Raw genomic sequence first — 15,044 nt, forward strand, 5'->3', positions numbered from 1 at the left:
TTTCAATGTAAAACAGATAAACTTCTATATCTTACAATTATATTTAAATGGATTTATTTACCAAACAGAAAACACAATATAGAGAAAACAACTTTAAAATATGGTTTCTTACAAACATAATTTTTAATGTATCCTCTGAAGTTTATACTCTAAATGATAACAGTCTTTTGGAAAATCTTTTAAACTACAGGGCCGTTTCATAGTTCTTCAGAGTTTCGAAAATTCATTAACAAAAAACTATTTTACTCATAAGAATAAAACAAGTACTGTATGAGAGAGAGAACTTCAAATAGTTTTTTCCATATATACTAGGCAGTTAGTAAACCATTTCTTCACTAGGCGTTGACAGTAGAGAAAATGGCTGCCACGGGCAAAAAATCAACTGCGGCTGCAGGCGGAGAATTAGGAATTCTGAAAACAACAGCGTGGAGAGTTCTCCGTAAATGTTTATTATGAAAACCATACCATCTTCAATTAATCCAACGTCTTTCTGATGGAGATAAAACATATAGGCTTGATTTTTGTTTACAGTTACAGGAAAAGATGTTGTTAGATGAAAATTTTCTAAACAAGGTAATTTTCAGTGATGAAGCTACTTTCCATATTAGCGGCAAAGTAAACCGTCATAACGTGTGAGTTTGGGGAACTGAACACCCACACGCTTATGTGAAACACATTCGGGATTGTTTGAAAGTAAATGTTTTTTGTGCGATCTCTCGTGAGGCAGTATATGGGCCATTGTTTTTTATGGAAACAACAGTAACCGGCATGATATACCTGGATATGTTACAATTATGGCTTATGCCTCAGCTACTCAAAGACTTCACTTTCCAGCAAGATGGTTGTCCTGCCCATTTTCATAACGAGGTTCGACTGTACCTTAACACAACATTATCTCAGCGCTGGATAGGACATGCATCTGAAGAAGACCAACCAATACATTATGCTGTGGCCACCAAGATCACCAGACCTCATGCCATGTGATTTCTTTCTCTGGGATTATGTGAAAGATAAAGTGTTTATCCCACCGATGCCGCACAATATCGCTGAGCTAAAGGATCGCATAATCAATGCAATCAACTCTATTGAAAATGACACATTAGAACGAGTTTGGCAAGAGCTAGACTTTCGTGTTGATGTGTGCCGTGTCACCAGAGGAGCACATATTGAACATTTATAGATTTTAACAAAAACTGTTTGAGTCCCGCACCACCTCATACAACTTTCATTTAGGTAAGTGAAATACTTTTTTTGTACTGAATTTTTGTTAACTCCTAAGAACATTATGAAATGCCCTGTATTTGATAAGTTTGTAGCTTACATGTATTTTTTTAAACCATTCTACAGTCAAAATTTTTTTTAAAAATCCTTTACGTTTATTTTTTTAAAAATTAATTCTTATTTTCTTTATACCTGTTAAGTAGCTTCACAAGCACCTCTGAACAAAATGGTATATTGGTATATAAAAGTTCACAGGGACTAATTTAATTCTGTAATGTGAGAAACATAAATACGTTTAAAAAGGCTTACTCTGAGCAATATGAAGAAAAAAGCTTCAATTTTATGTATGTATACTGTGTCACAAAAATGGCTAAATATTTTGAGGTATAATATTAAGGTATCAAACTTAACTTTTATAGTGAATAAAAATTAAGCAAATATGGAGGTTCCCTTAAATTTTTACAAATGACCACTAGGTGGCACAATTGAGATGTGACATTACTGTTGTAAAATTTGACTTTTTTTATTGGTACAACAGTGGCAGCTCAGAAATCGACAGAGTAGTTTGTTTACAGTGAGCATTTACAAAAAACAGTTTTGTGAAAAAATGGAAATTTCACGTGAAGGTTTTGGTTGGATGATTTTTTACTATTTTATTAGGGTCTAACTCAACAACAATGCCTTGAATTGCTTCATTCAACTTTTAGTAATGAATCACCATCAGCAAAGACTATTTACAATCAGTTTGCAGAATTTCATTGTGGTTGTGCTTCCACCAGTGATGAATTTTGTGAAGGTTAACCAAAATCGACTGTTTTTCCAAAAAACATTGTTGCTGTGCACAACATGATTGAAGAGAATTGGCACATGATTTACTGTGAGGTAGAGGCATCCTTAAGCATATCAAAGACTATAATGCATTCAATTTGGATGAACATTTAGCTGTGAAAAAAATCTGTTCCCAGAGGATTCCGCATAATTTGACTGAATGAATAATTTGAATGAGGCTCACGTCAATTGGTATAAGGAAATGATCAAAAAATTTGACCGAGGAAATGCAAAATTTATATGTAACATCATAATGAGATGAAACTTGGATATATTTGTACAAACCAGGAACTAAGCAACAATCAACTGCTTAGCTGTTCCAAGATCAACCAAATCCAACAAAAATGATTCATTCAAAAAGCACTTTCAAGAAAATGATCACGTGTTTCTTCGGTTACAAGATATGCAGCAACCATTGCTTTACAGGATCAAAGAACAGTTAATGCTGAATGGAATACAATAATTATTTTTGCCAGAAGTCATCAATGAAATCAGAAAAAACAAAACATCACACCATTCTTCATTATGACATGCCAGCTCTCACACAACACATCAAAGAATTGATTATTTGACAGAGAAAAACACAGAATGAATGTCTCAATATCCATATTCATCTGTTTTATCACTTAATGACTTCTTTTTGTTCCTGAATATCAAATAAAAAATGCATAAACAGTGATACTCATCACCTCAAAAAGCTGTTGAATCCCTTCCAAAACCATGTTTCTGAGGTACCCACTGCAGAGTAGAAAAACGTTTTGACAATTGATTTGAATGCATGCTAAAGTGTATAAATCTTAAAGTTGAATATTTTGAGAAATAACAAAATGATTTGGATCAAAAATTTTATTTTCTCTCCAGATTTTTGTAAAAACTTAAAAGACAGCCCTCATATTAAACATTTTTGACTAATATTAGAACTAAGTCAAGCTTTTTATAAGGCAAGGGATTCTTATGATAACTAATTTTCAATTAAAATTTAATAAGACTGTCAGTCAATAATGAAAGCCAATTTTGAATACCTCCATCCAATGAAAAATTAAAATCTGTTGACTTTAGAAATTATAAAACCCTTCTTCTTTTTAAATCCCAACAGCTCAAAATAATTAACTATTTTTTTGGCTATTGAGAAACCCAGTACATGGATAAGTAGATGGAAAAACAAGGATAATATTCATGTTTTTTTGCAATACTTTGCAACATTCTAATTTTTTGTCTATAACAATCTTAAACAAGATGTATATGGTTTCACTTCAAAATGTGTCTCACCTCTTGTTAAATAAGATCATAATAATTTACTAATTCAGAATTTATATCATTTAAATCCTAGAATGAAAAGCTTCTTAGTCTTTCATCTGGAAGGTCTTGGGTTCTAATCCTGGTCAGGTACAGCATTTTTCATATGCTACAAAATTTCCATTACACATTTCCATACACAAGCTTCCTGCTGCTTATGACATGAATTAATCATCAACCAAAAAAAAAGATCTTCATTAAGTAGCAAGGTTAAAAAGGAGGCGACAAAAAAAAGGTTTAATCAGATTAATACAACCCACCGGCTTGGTCTAGTGGTAAATGCATCTTCCCAAATCAGCTGATTTGGAAGTCGAGAGTTCCAGCGTTCAAGTCTGTTATTTTTACACAGATTTGAACACTAGATCGTGAATACCAGTGTTCTTTGGTGGTTGGGTTTCAATTAACCACTTATCTCAGGAATGGTTGAACTGAGACTGTACAAGACTACACTTCATTTACACTCATACATATCATCCTCATTCATCCTCTGAAGTATTATCTGAAAGGTAATTACCAGAGGTTAAACAGGAAAAAGAAAAAATCAGATTAAACACAGCTGATGCCTATGTCAACAACAGAGGATCAAATACTAAAAGACCAATTTTATTTTCAAATGAATTTTTTAATTAATTTGATTGATTAAAACTCAGTCAAACTGTTAATGAGAAATGTTCAGCTAAAATTTTTTACTGAATTAAGAAATACAAAAAATCTTCTTTACACATAAATCACCTTTTAGGAGAGTTGGCTGACAGAGCAATACCTTCACGTCTCCTTCCATAGCCAGGACGTCTAGCCGAACCAGATGATGGTAAATAATGACCCAAACCAGGACTTTCAGCAGAAAAAATGTCTCCTCCTAAATCTACATTTTTACCTAGACATAAAAAAAGTCACAAATATTGTTACAGAATAAAAACATAAATTTTTCTAACTGCACCATCTCCTGGGGTTTTAACATTTTATTCAAACACTATATTTTTTTCCAACATCACTGACAACTTTCTATAGAATATTTATATTTAATTTTCACGTAAACCCTTTACAATTTACTGGTCCTTTACAAAGTTCCATTACAACAGAAAAAAAAAAAATTATTGTCACAGATCATAAAATATTGTCACAGATGGACAAGCTTTCAAATTAAGAGAGAGAGAAAATGAAGAATGGAAGTTAACAAGAGATAGAAAAAGGAAAATTAAAAAAAAAATTGTTTCTAGAAAGAACTTCTTTAGTGTTTCTTTCTAGAAAAACTTAGAAAGTTCAAACAATAGAAATTATTATGCTTGAATGAACAATAGGGGGTTGGATGCTGTAACTATAATTCAAACCTTGGGGCAGAGATATAAGCACTACCACTGACAAGTCAACTTCAGTTGACCAACCCGCACTAGACTGTAAACCTACTGTTGCAGTAGAGTGCCATATAGGAATAGGCCCTACAATCACCTCTGACACCCACCGCTTATGGTAAAATGGCCCCTAATTACAAGGCTTTCTGCCCACTCTGAATGAAAAGGGAGTGCATCTTGGAAGATAAGCTTACAAGTGAATTGTTCTGTTGGGTTCCTGCCACCAAAAACTCCTTTGGATCAGAATGTCAATCCCAATCCCAAAATTCACATTAACCATGAATATTAATTTTCTATTTATTACCTGCCAGTCAACTAGAAAGACCCAACAGCAAAGGACATATCCATATACTACAATAGGCAGGAAGGTATTGCATCCTCCGACACCCTTGCATTCCATACTGTGAACTTCAGTTCAATACAGCATGCAATACAGTTTACAATGAATGCGAGGACAGTCTGCAGAAGCATTCAGTATGAATGTGCTCTAACAAATGAGAGAAAACTGCATCCCGAGTATTCAGTTTTGGGATAGTGTTGTTGTCTGCGGTTAAGTATGAGAAGCTAACCCACCGGGTTGGTCTAGTGGTGAACACGTCTTCCCAAATCAGCTGATTTGGAAGTCGAGAGTTCCAGCGTTCAAGTCCTAGTAAAGCCAGTTATTTTTACGCGGACTTGAATACTAGATCGTGGATATCGGTGTTCTTTGGTGGTTGGGTTTCAATTAACGACACATCTCAGAAATGGTCGAACTGAGAATGTACAAGACTACACTTCATTTACACTCATACATATCATCCTCATTCATCCTCTGAAGTATTATCTGAATGGTAGTTAACGGAGGCTAAACAGGAAAAGAGAAAAAAAAGTATGAGAAGCTGGAGAGTCAGCTGAGGTCTAGTGGAGTCTGAACGTGTCTCTGACAACTCACTTTCAGTTTTTACTATTTTCTGTTTTTTGTTCTTGTTTCCATTTTGTTAGTGTTGTTTAATTGCTTTATGTTCATTTTCCTGTGTTTTTGTTATTTATTTTATTTTTTCGTTTCCTGTGTTATTTTCATCTTATTTTCGATGCCTTCCAAGGCTGGGCTATGCTGGCCGTAGCAACAGTGGGCTAAGGCATTTGTTTTTTAATATTGAACTGTTTTTAGCGAAATTGCCTGCGGATAATATTACGGCCATTTGACCACGTTCCGACCCGTTCTGTGTAATTTTAAAGGCTTGGGACTCATTTTTTAACAATTTCGTTAGCCCAATATTCGTGCCTAGCAACCATATGCTAACGACGGTTTTTAGCAATTTTCCACCAAATAAGTGCATTTATGTGGCTGTGGATGGTATTTTCGGCTATTTTGATACTTTCACAATTATTTTTGAGTATTTTGGTACTTTTCACTTGATTTTCTTAGAAAATTAGTGGAAAGAAGGATTTTTTGACATCAGCTGTTCGTCGTTTGTTTATGTTCAGCAATAGAAAATTTGTTGATTTTGAGAATTTTCATATTTTCCAGGTGTGCTTTGGATACAGTTTGTACTCCATTACTGGTTATTACTTTATTTTTATGTTTTTCTGTGGTTTATGAACGTCTGTTTATTTATTTTATTTTGAGATGTCTGGTTCTGGACAAAGTTGTTCTGGCGGTGATCGTATTTAGCCCACGACAAGGGGTGGGAAATCTACTCAGAATAGGAAGTCCAAGTGTAGAACTTCATGCGGCAATAAATCTGCGTCGACTGAGAAAGCAGGAGGAGCTTGTGCTGCTCGGTCTGAGGTGGAGTCGACTGTTGATGGGCAACCAACAGATTCGTCGGAAGATGAAGGCAGTGAGAACACTTTGGACAAGGTCCTTCTGTCCCTATCTCAGGACTCATGGATGGGTTATAGGATGAGTGTTAGCACAGAGAGGTCACAGGAGGAGTCTTCTGCAAAAAGGCAGTTAAGTGTCTCTCCCACTTAAAGAAGTTGCAGGCTGGGTCCAGGGATTCTGAATCGCTTGGTATGGGTGCTGTGGAGGGGATGTCTATCCAGGTCAGTGGTGAATCACCTGGATGGAAACTGGCAATGGGCAGGCTGCTCCAGATGGATTAGGGCTGGACGAGGCACCCTTTACTCATCAGGAACTCTTCCAGAGTGTCATAGACAAACTTATTTGCCAAATCAGGGGCATTAGGAATCTTGTTCGTCAGCATCCTAATGCACAACTGGAACTTCAGTGTCATTCGATTGATTTGTGGAATACGGTGTCTTCAATTACGAGGTATGTTTGGGAAGATGCTGTGCCTGATGCGATGAATGCAGTACATGTACGGAGGTAGTGTCACAGGTGGTGTTCATGCAGACTGCGGTGGAAGATTCCTTCTCCTCCTCCTGCTGGGAAGATTACCTTCACCGTGTGCTGTGACTTATGAGGAACTGACTTGAGGTAGTAACTAGGCTTTGGCCAAATGGGGTTATGAGAATGCTTGTCTGTGTGGAAGATCTTTCTGATGTGAAGGCCCCTACTTGTTGTTTTATAGACTTATTGGAGCCTCATCCTCCAGACTATGTGTCATGGAGGCCTGAGCTTCAGCTGAGGGATGTGTTGAAGGACACCTCCTGCATTTTGGGGAGGGTTGCCAATCCTTCTGTTGATCGGCGGTTTTGTTTTATGATTCCACGATGGATGTCCACGCCACATTGGGAGTGATTTTGATGTCTTTGCGACAGATATGCAGCAAGACTCCAGATCTGATATTTTTTCTACTGGGAGCCCAGATTGGATCATGCCTGAAACATATGGTGTTGTTTGTTTTTGGACAAATGGAGTCCCTGATTCGGGTTTGTTGCCCCTGGTCTTTGGTGATAAATATGGAAAAGTGGTGTAAGCTTCATGGCATTCTATCCTGGCGGTTGTTGACAGCGGTACTGCTGTGGTTAAAGTGGTTGGGTTTTACGCCGAATTGCTCAAAACTGTTAAGGAGACAGTATTGATGGAGGAAGTGGGTAATGTGCTGTCGGTGAAACAGGGGCTGCTGGAGATTTGCATATTCGAGATGAGCGTGCTGATAAGGCTGCTGCATTGAAGGCAGTTCTTCAGGATAAGGTCAAGGACTTGCATGTCGACATAAAGACAAGGAGTGATTGCAGGTCGGTGGTTCACCTGCAGGATATTGAATGTACCACGACTGAGGTGGAGATTATTGAACCCATACACCAGGTGGTTGGTGAGACAGCTGATTTTCAAGTGTCTTCAGTTTGTCCGGCTTACGGGGCGATACAGAACGCCACTACCGCGACTTAGGGTTAGGGTTGGCTGGGTGAATTGCAGGTTTCTGATGATAGGTGTTGTCGCTGTTGGGGCCAGGGCCACATGTCCTCGGCTTGTCGCGGGACTGATCGCTCGGCGTTGTGTTACAATTGTTGACAGCCTGCTCACCAGCGGGCCAATTGTGGGAACCGCAGGTATACATTATTTGTGGAAAAGTGGATCATCAGACACATGAGTGTGCTGCTTGCTGTTGAGTTGCTGTCCTAGTGTCTACAGGTTTTGTGGAGAGCGGTTGCTGTTCAATGTCTGGTTTTCTGGTTTCTCCTGTATGAGGGCGTTCTGGTTTATTTTAGTACCATAAAGTACTGGCAATGGTGGCAATGGGGTGCTGGGTAGCTCCTTATGGAGTCGGCATCTATCTACGCTTGTATGGGTGGCCGTCAGCAATGAAGCATGGGGCTCTGGTGCCCTGGACCTGGTAACGACCGAGTCCTGCCAGTTGACACTTGTTCAAGGCAGAAACTTGAAAGACCAAGTTTTGGCAAAGGTGGCTTTCAGGTTGCCTCCATTTGAGGCAGGCAATGTAAGACCAAGTCCCGGCTCCTGGGGTGGGTCGCTTTGTCGGACCTGGTGATTTCACACTGGGAGTTACAGGCATGCAAGAAAATCAAAATCCTACCTATCATGTCGGACTTACAGCTGGTAAAAACGTGGGCTTGTTAGAGTAAAGGACACTCCCCCGGGGCGTGTTTATGGTTTACGTGGATCCGGCCTAGGGGAGAAGGTGGAAAAAAGTATGAGAAGCTGCTTTGGTGAGTTTGTTGCAAACACAGGACAAGTTTGCAACAATATATTTAAATTAAAAAAAAAAAAAGTTAAAAAAATATATGTATATGAATTCAGATTCGAACTGATGTGTGCATGGTTACAGATACGATACATTCTCACTACATCACAAAACTACTTGAGTGATGTGAAACAAGATTAATACATAAACTAATAAAAATGCTGATACAGACATAAAAAAAAAGTGATGCAATATGGTGTCCACCATAAAGCAAATGTGCAACTGTCCACTTTATTAAAGAATTGGAGGATCATATCTCACTTTCAAATGAAATACGTTTAAATGAATTGCAGCAAAAAATGCATATATATAATTTAACAGGCATACAAGGAAGTCATGTGGTGTCCATATCAGATCTTTTTTCCTTTTATAACATTACAAATAAATGTTTTAGCTAATGTATTTATTAAACAGTATTATTGACTTTAATTTCCCATTTTTTAATTCCCCACATTGTGTGATCTGTCATTCTTTTCTTGTAGACTATTAAGGAATTATACTGGAAAAAACCAATTTTTTCCATACTACAACTTATTCTGTAAGTTATTACCCACCAGATAAATCTACAATTTAAAATGAAAAAGCTTACCTGTAATATCAGTTTTTTCTTTAACTTTATTATTGTGTAATACATTAGATTTACTTCCTCCTTTAATAAATAATTCATCATTTATGTCAGGTACTTTATCATTACTTTTTGATTTCTTTCCAATCAGTTTATCTTCATTTGTATCACGTAAAATATCAAATTCATCCTCACTTTTATGAATACCCTCTTTTTTATTAGTAATATCAAAACTTAATGAATTTCTAGGATGATCTTTCTTTAAAATATCATCTTTATTAACTAAATGATCAGACTGTTTAAATGCTGGTTTAATAAGATCATCATCATTATCATTCAAAGCACCAATTACATCAGTAGGTAATTTCTCATTTTTTGTAACATTTTTATTATTACTTTTTGTCACTGTATCCTGCAATTTCATTTCATTAACTTTACTCTTATCATCAATCAATTCAGTGCTAAACATACCATCTGTTTTTTTAGGACTTTCTCTTATTCCAAGCCAATCCCCTCTCTTTTTCTCACCAGCTGTTACTGCAGCTGAGGTTTCGTGACTTTCATTATCATTATCTAGTCCAAACAGATCTTTAATAAGTTTTGATTTTGTACTTTTATCCAACAAACCTGATGGTGATGACTCTGATTTTTTGGAATTAGGATAAGATTGAACTCTTAAAACAAACAAAAAATCAAAATTAAAAAGCTACCTAAAAACTAATTTATAATATTTTATTTAAAATATTATATTTATTTATAATATTTTTTTAAAAATCCTTCCATAATATTGTTAATAAGTTTTGAGACAATATATTGTAATTTTGAAATTTCAGGTAATGTTAGGAAATCCCAATTACAGCAATAAAAGACATTAACTGACAAATACAATACAAAAATATATTTGATAAATATAGTAATTACTACTTTGCAGATCTAGCATATTAAGCAAAATATAGTTAGAGTAAAAAATTAGTGGATATTACAATTAGTTTAATACACATGACTTTACATGTTTTATTTTTATGTTGTGTTCTTGAAAGTAATTGTAAACAGAAAACCATTTTATGCCAGTGTTTTCTAGTAGTAAAAATAATCTGAAATTTACTTTCTGATAAAACTCAGTTTGCTCTGTGAATTTTTTAATGTATTCATTAGTCAAAAAATGTTGTCCTTTCATAGTTTTTTGATTCTCAGGGTGACACAGCAAGCATACTCAATTCCATACAATGGCGACTGATAGAAAATGAGAGGGCATGGGTCAACGAGTTTTGGAATGTTTGTAGAAGGCAAATGAAGTTATAAAATGGCAGCACCTATTGCTTTATATAACATTTTTTTCTCTCATTATGTTCATGTGCAATACATCTCAGCTGCCCCTTGTACATAAACTATATATAATATCATCCTCTTCAACTTTATTAATGGTGACTCAATGATTAGCCATGATTTTTTCCTAAGCTTTATCCAAACTTTATCAGTCATTTACATGGAAGATGTTGGTCCTTTTATACAGAATATTTGATTCAAATTATTTGCTATCATATGAAAGTATTACAAAACCATCAAATACAATTTACTTGACTATAAAAAAATCCAAAGTATACATATGTAGAGAGACATAGCAGACAGTTTTTTAACTGGACATTTTAGTGTACAAAATGAAAAAAAATTGGTATGCAATTTTTTGATCAAACTTGCCCCAGTGATGACATGTATGCTGTTATTACTTATACTTTGGGTCCATCAATAGTCTAACATTTTTACTGAATTTCTCTATTTCTCTTTATTTATAGTTAACACGTCTGCAACAACTAACATCCTCAAATACCTTCTTATTCAAATACTGTCTTACCTAAATTAAAAATAATAATTGTTAAGTTCTGTATTTCTATAAGAAAATTACTTGACCTGCTAAATTTCTTTTATCCAATTAACCTAAATACCTTTCAATTTCAAATTCTATCCACCCATACAACAATTTCTAACCTACATCCACAGCATCTTACTCCAAAAGTCACTATTTTTTTAAAGTTGTATTACCGAAATAACAAAATTAACAACTTCCAAAATATTATGTACTACTTCTCTAACAGTCATTACATTATTATAGGATAATTAATATTCAACAATAAGAATGAATTACATAATAGAAAAGCACTCTAGACAACATTATAGAATATTCATGTTACAAAATTATAAGGTTGCAGTGTTATTTGACCCAGTTTCACTTTAAAATTTTAAAGTGTTTACTAGTTTACTAAACTGTTTACTAGTAGGTAATTCCATCATAACTGATTACTACTAATATCTAAGCAGGTTAAATATAACAGAAAGAAAATTCTCAATCCAAAGCCATACCTGGCCTGATCACATGGTGCACTTTTCAAAAATGTTTTTAGCTGTACCTAATTTATACAGTTGTTCTGGAATTTGGATAATAAAAATGTGCTTGATCAAGAAATTATAAATTAAGATATCCTAGTGAGTAAACAATAAATGCAGGAATATTTTACACCTTTTTGTTCCAATTCTTCAGAAGATGTTGGTTTCAAAGATCATATACAGTGGAAAGTTACAACTCCAATAAAACTAGCAAGTGGGAGCCTTCAGGTCAACTAGCCTATCAGGTGATTCTATCAGTGATTACGTATATTACATGATTTATTTTGTGAATTATCTTTCACTTCACTAAAAATATTTAGCAGGTATCAGACAGTAGCAGAGGTCTTTACATGATCTTTAGATTTTACATGAGCGGTCTTTAGATATTACATGAGTTAATACCTTGCAATGTAAGGACAACTAAAAAAATTAAGTGTAAGCACAGAAAATGTTTAAGTAGAAAGGGGTTAGCAACACAGCTAAATCAAAGAATATAAATTACTAACTTACAATAAGACTTTGAAATTATATAATTAAGTTTCACAGATAAGAAAACTAACAATCCTGTCAATATGTTGTGATGAATAGAAAAGTTTCTACAAATAGAGCACGATGATAAGGAGAGAAAAAATGAAGAAGAAAAGTAAACAGACAGATAAATATTAAAAAAATTAAGAAACAACGATGAAAGACTCTTCACAATAGAAATAAAGAGAATAGGTAGAAATTTAAAAAGGAGATAATTCTATAAAACAAAATAATAGTTGGTAGAATATGTGTTGTTTGTAAACCATTACATCTGAATGAACAATAGGAGGAGTTGAATAATGCAAGAAACTCCCTAAACCCAGGGATACAAATTCTGCCTAGACCTAGCAAGTGGCTTTAACATATATATATATATATATATATAGGGACAAGATGTCATTATCCATTGATAAATGCATAAGCTAGTTTCCCTTTTAAATAGTACAAATAAGATACTAAAGATTGAATAAACTGCATATTTATATGAATTTTAGCTTGTCAATATCCTTTGTCAAACTGATGAAAAATTACAATATTATGGTCCTGAAAGTGAGGTACTGTAATAAATTCTCAAAGGTGGGAAATTAATTACGTATAATAAGCTTGCAAGCTTAATTGCAACTAAAAAATATAAAGAAAGTGCTGATAAAGCTGACCAAAATTATATTAAAAATGATTTGTCAAGTAAACTTTTATATTAGGTTGAAAAAATTAATTTTTATGAGTAAAAGATTACTAGTTTAATATTGTATTGATGAGACATGAACGAAAAGAGGCAATATATGTTAACAAAAAGAAAATATCAAAAAATGTTGGTTAAACAATCTTAGCAAACACCAGAAATATAAATTTAAAAAAAAAAAAAAACACGTTCAAGCATCTTTTCAGACATTGAAGAAAGCCTAAATGTTAATGAAAAAAATTTTACAAATGACTATGCTGAGTGTAGTAATAGAATGATCAAAGAAGTTAGAAGGGAAACTTCCTATCTTTTTTAAATTATTGAAAACTAGGCTCATATCCTAGGCTTTGTTTCAAAAAAAATATCATTCATAAACAAAATTCTAATAAGTTTATATCAAATTTTAAGTAAAAAATATTTTTAAAAAACTGTTTATAATATTAGGAATATGAATATGAGTAGCATGCAAGGAATATACGCATAACAGCAGCCGAAAGGTGACTGAATTAAATACATTTTCTTTTGTTTAATGTGGCAAAATATTACAGGAAAGGGTTAAGAGATTGGAATAGATACACAATTATGATTATTTGTTAATGCAAATACCTTCGTATTTGCGTATTGTGTATATTTATGCACACATAAATATATATTTTTTTTGTCAGACAAAAAAAATAAGTAAATTAGTTGACTACCTAACACAAAGCTTACTTTGCACTGACTGCGCTCTGTTTTGACACACTTCCTGGTGGGTTAGTAACTTTATCCTTGCTTACATCATAAAAATCATCATCTGATAAAGAAATATCACCCAGTGGATCAGAGTCATTAAATTCTGTAAAGCATTAAAACTTAATTAAATAATATATAAATGATTCAAGTAAAATATCAACATAAAATTACAATAAGATGATCTACAAACAAATAAAGGTAAAAATCAATGTCAATAATCCACCTAAGATTGGCTATTGTGAAAAAAAAAAAATATATATATATATACATACAAACATATTTATTTATTTGCATTTAATAGATCAACCCAAGTACAGAATAATTGAAACAGGATGGACTGCCTTATTTCATTACATAAGCAGAAGCGTTTCTGAGAACTCAATTCGCATCATCAACTGCATTATATTCATATAAATATTTAAAAAAACATCATTAACTCACAATACATAATATCATATCACATATTCATTTATATTTTGATTTTTATTTTGTTTTTAAACTAATTAAATTTTATTAAAAACTTTTAAATTTACTTTATCATATTTTAAAAGCTTATACAAAATTTAAAAAAAACTTTTATTTAAATTAAAAATTTTTAATTATAATCAAAAATGTAAAAACTTTTACATATGTGAACAACATGACGTCAATATAAACAAATAAATTAAAATTAAAACAAAGATAAAAATTAAATTAAAAAATTCTTTTAAAGTAAAATCAAATACTTAAAGTAAAATTATATGCTAGCCATTTCACTGAATTTACTTTACTAATCAGATTGGAAGATCAATTACTCAACATTATTATCAAAACAGATAGTGGTGCTACCTACCGCAGCCTTTATAGTACTGACATCTTCATACTCTGCCTGAAGGTTGATTATATTAAATTTTTATTCTTATGTTTATATATATAATACCGCAAAGACCAACTTGAACTGGAACTTGGGGAATACCAAGGGGGATTTAGGCCATGGAGAGGTTGCCCGGAGCAAATAATATCCCTAAAACTTATGATGGACTTATATAAAAGACGGAAAAAACAACTAATAATCACCTTCGTCGACTTTAAAAGGGCCTATGATTGTATACACCGACCATCCATGCTGAATATTCTGAGAAACCTGGGCCTTCACCCTAAACTCGTAAACATGATAAAATTAACTTTAACCAATACCCAGTCCAGAGTGAAATTCAGAGGTGAACTCTCTCAACCCTTCTACATAAAAACTGGATTGAGGCAAGGAGACGGCCTCTCACCACTCCTTTTTAACTGTGCCCTTGAATTTGTCATGAGAAAATGGTATGAAATAAATCCCAAAAATATAAAAATGGGTACTAAGAAAAACTCCATCACACTAAATT

The 15,044-nt window shown here is 33.7% G+C and overlaps 1 protein-coding gene across 2 annotated transcripts in view; it reads right to left on the reverse strand.

Annotated features, from left to right (window-relative positions):
• twy (fas-binding factor 1 twitchy) overlaps positions 1 to 15,044 on the reverse strand; it is a 73,727-nt gene that overhangs the window by 45,459 nt on the left and 13,224 nt on the right. For both annotated transcript variants that reach the window (XM_075369377.1, XM_075369376.1), the window contains exons 4-6: positions 13,660 to 13,783; positions 9,381 to 10,030; positions 4,078 to 4,222 (exon numbers count right to left, since the gene is read on the reverse strand). In XM_075369377.1, the coding sequence (XP_075225492.1) occupies positions 4,078 to 4,222; positions 9,381 to 10,030; positions 13,660 to 13,783 (919 nt within the window). The remainder of the gene's footprint in view (positions 1 to 4,077; positions 4,223 to 9,380; positions 10,031 to 13,659; positions 13,784 to 15,044) is intronic.

The sequence above is a fragment of the Lycorma delicatula genome, chromosome 6 (assembly GCF_047948215.1).
Source record: "Lycorma delicatula isolate Av1 chromosome 6, ASM4794821v1, whole genome shotgun sequence".
Taxonomy (NCBI): Eukaryota; Metazoa; Arthropoda; class Insecta; order Hemiptera; family Fulgoridae; genus Lycorma; species Lycorma delicatula.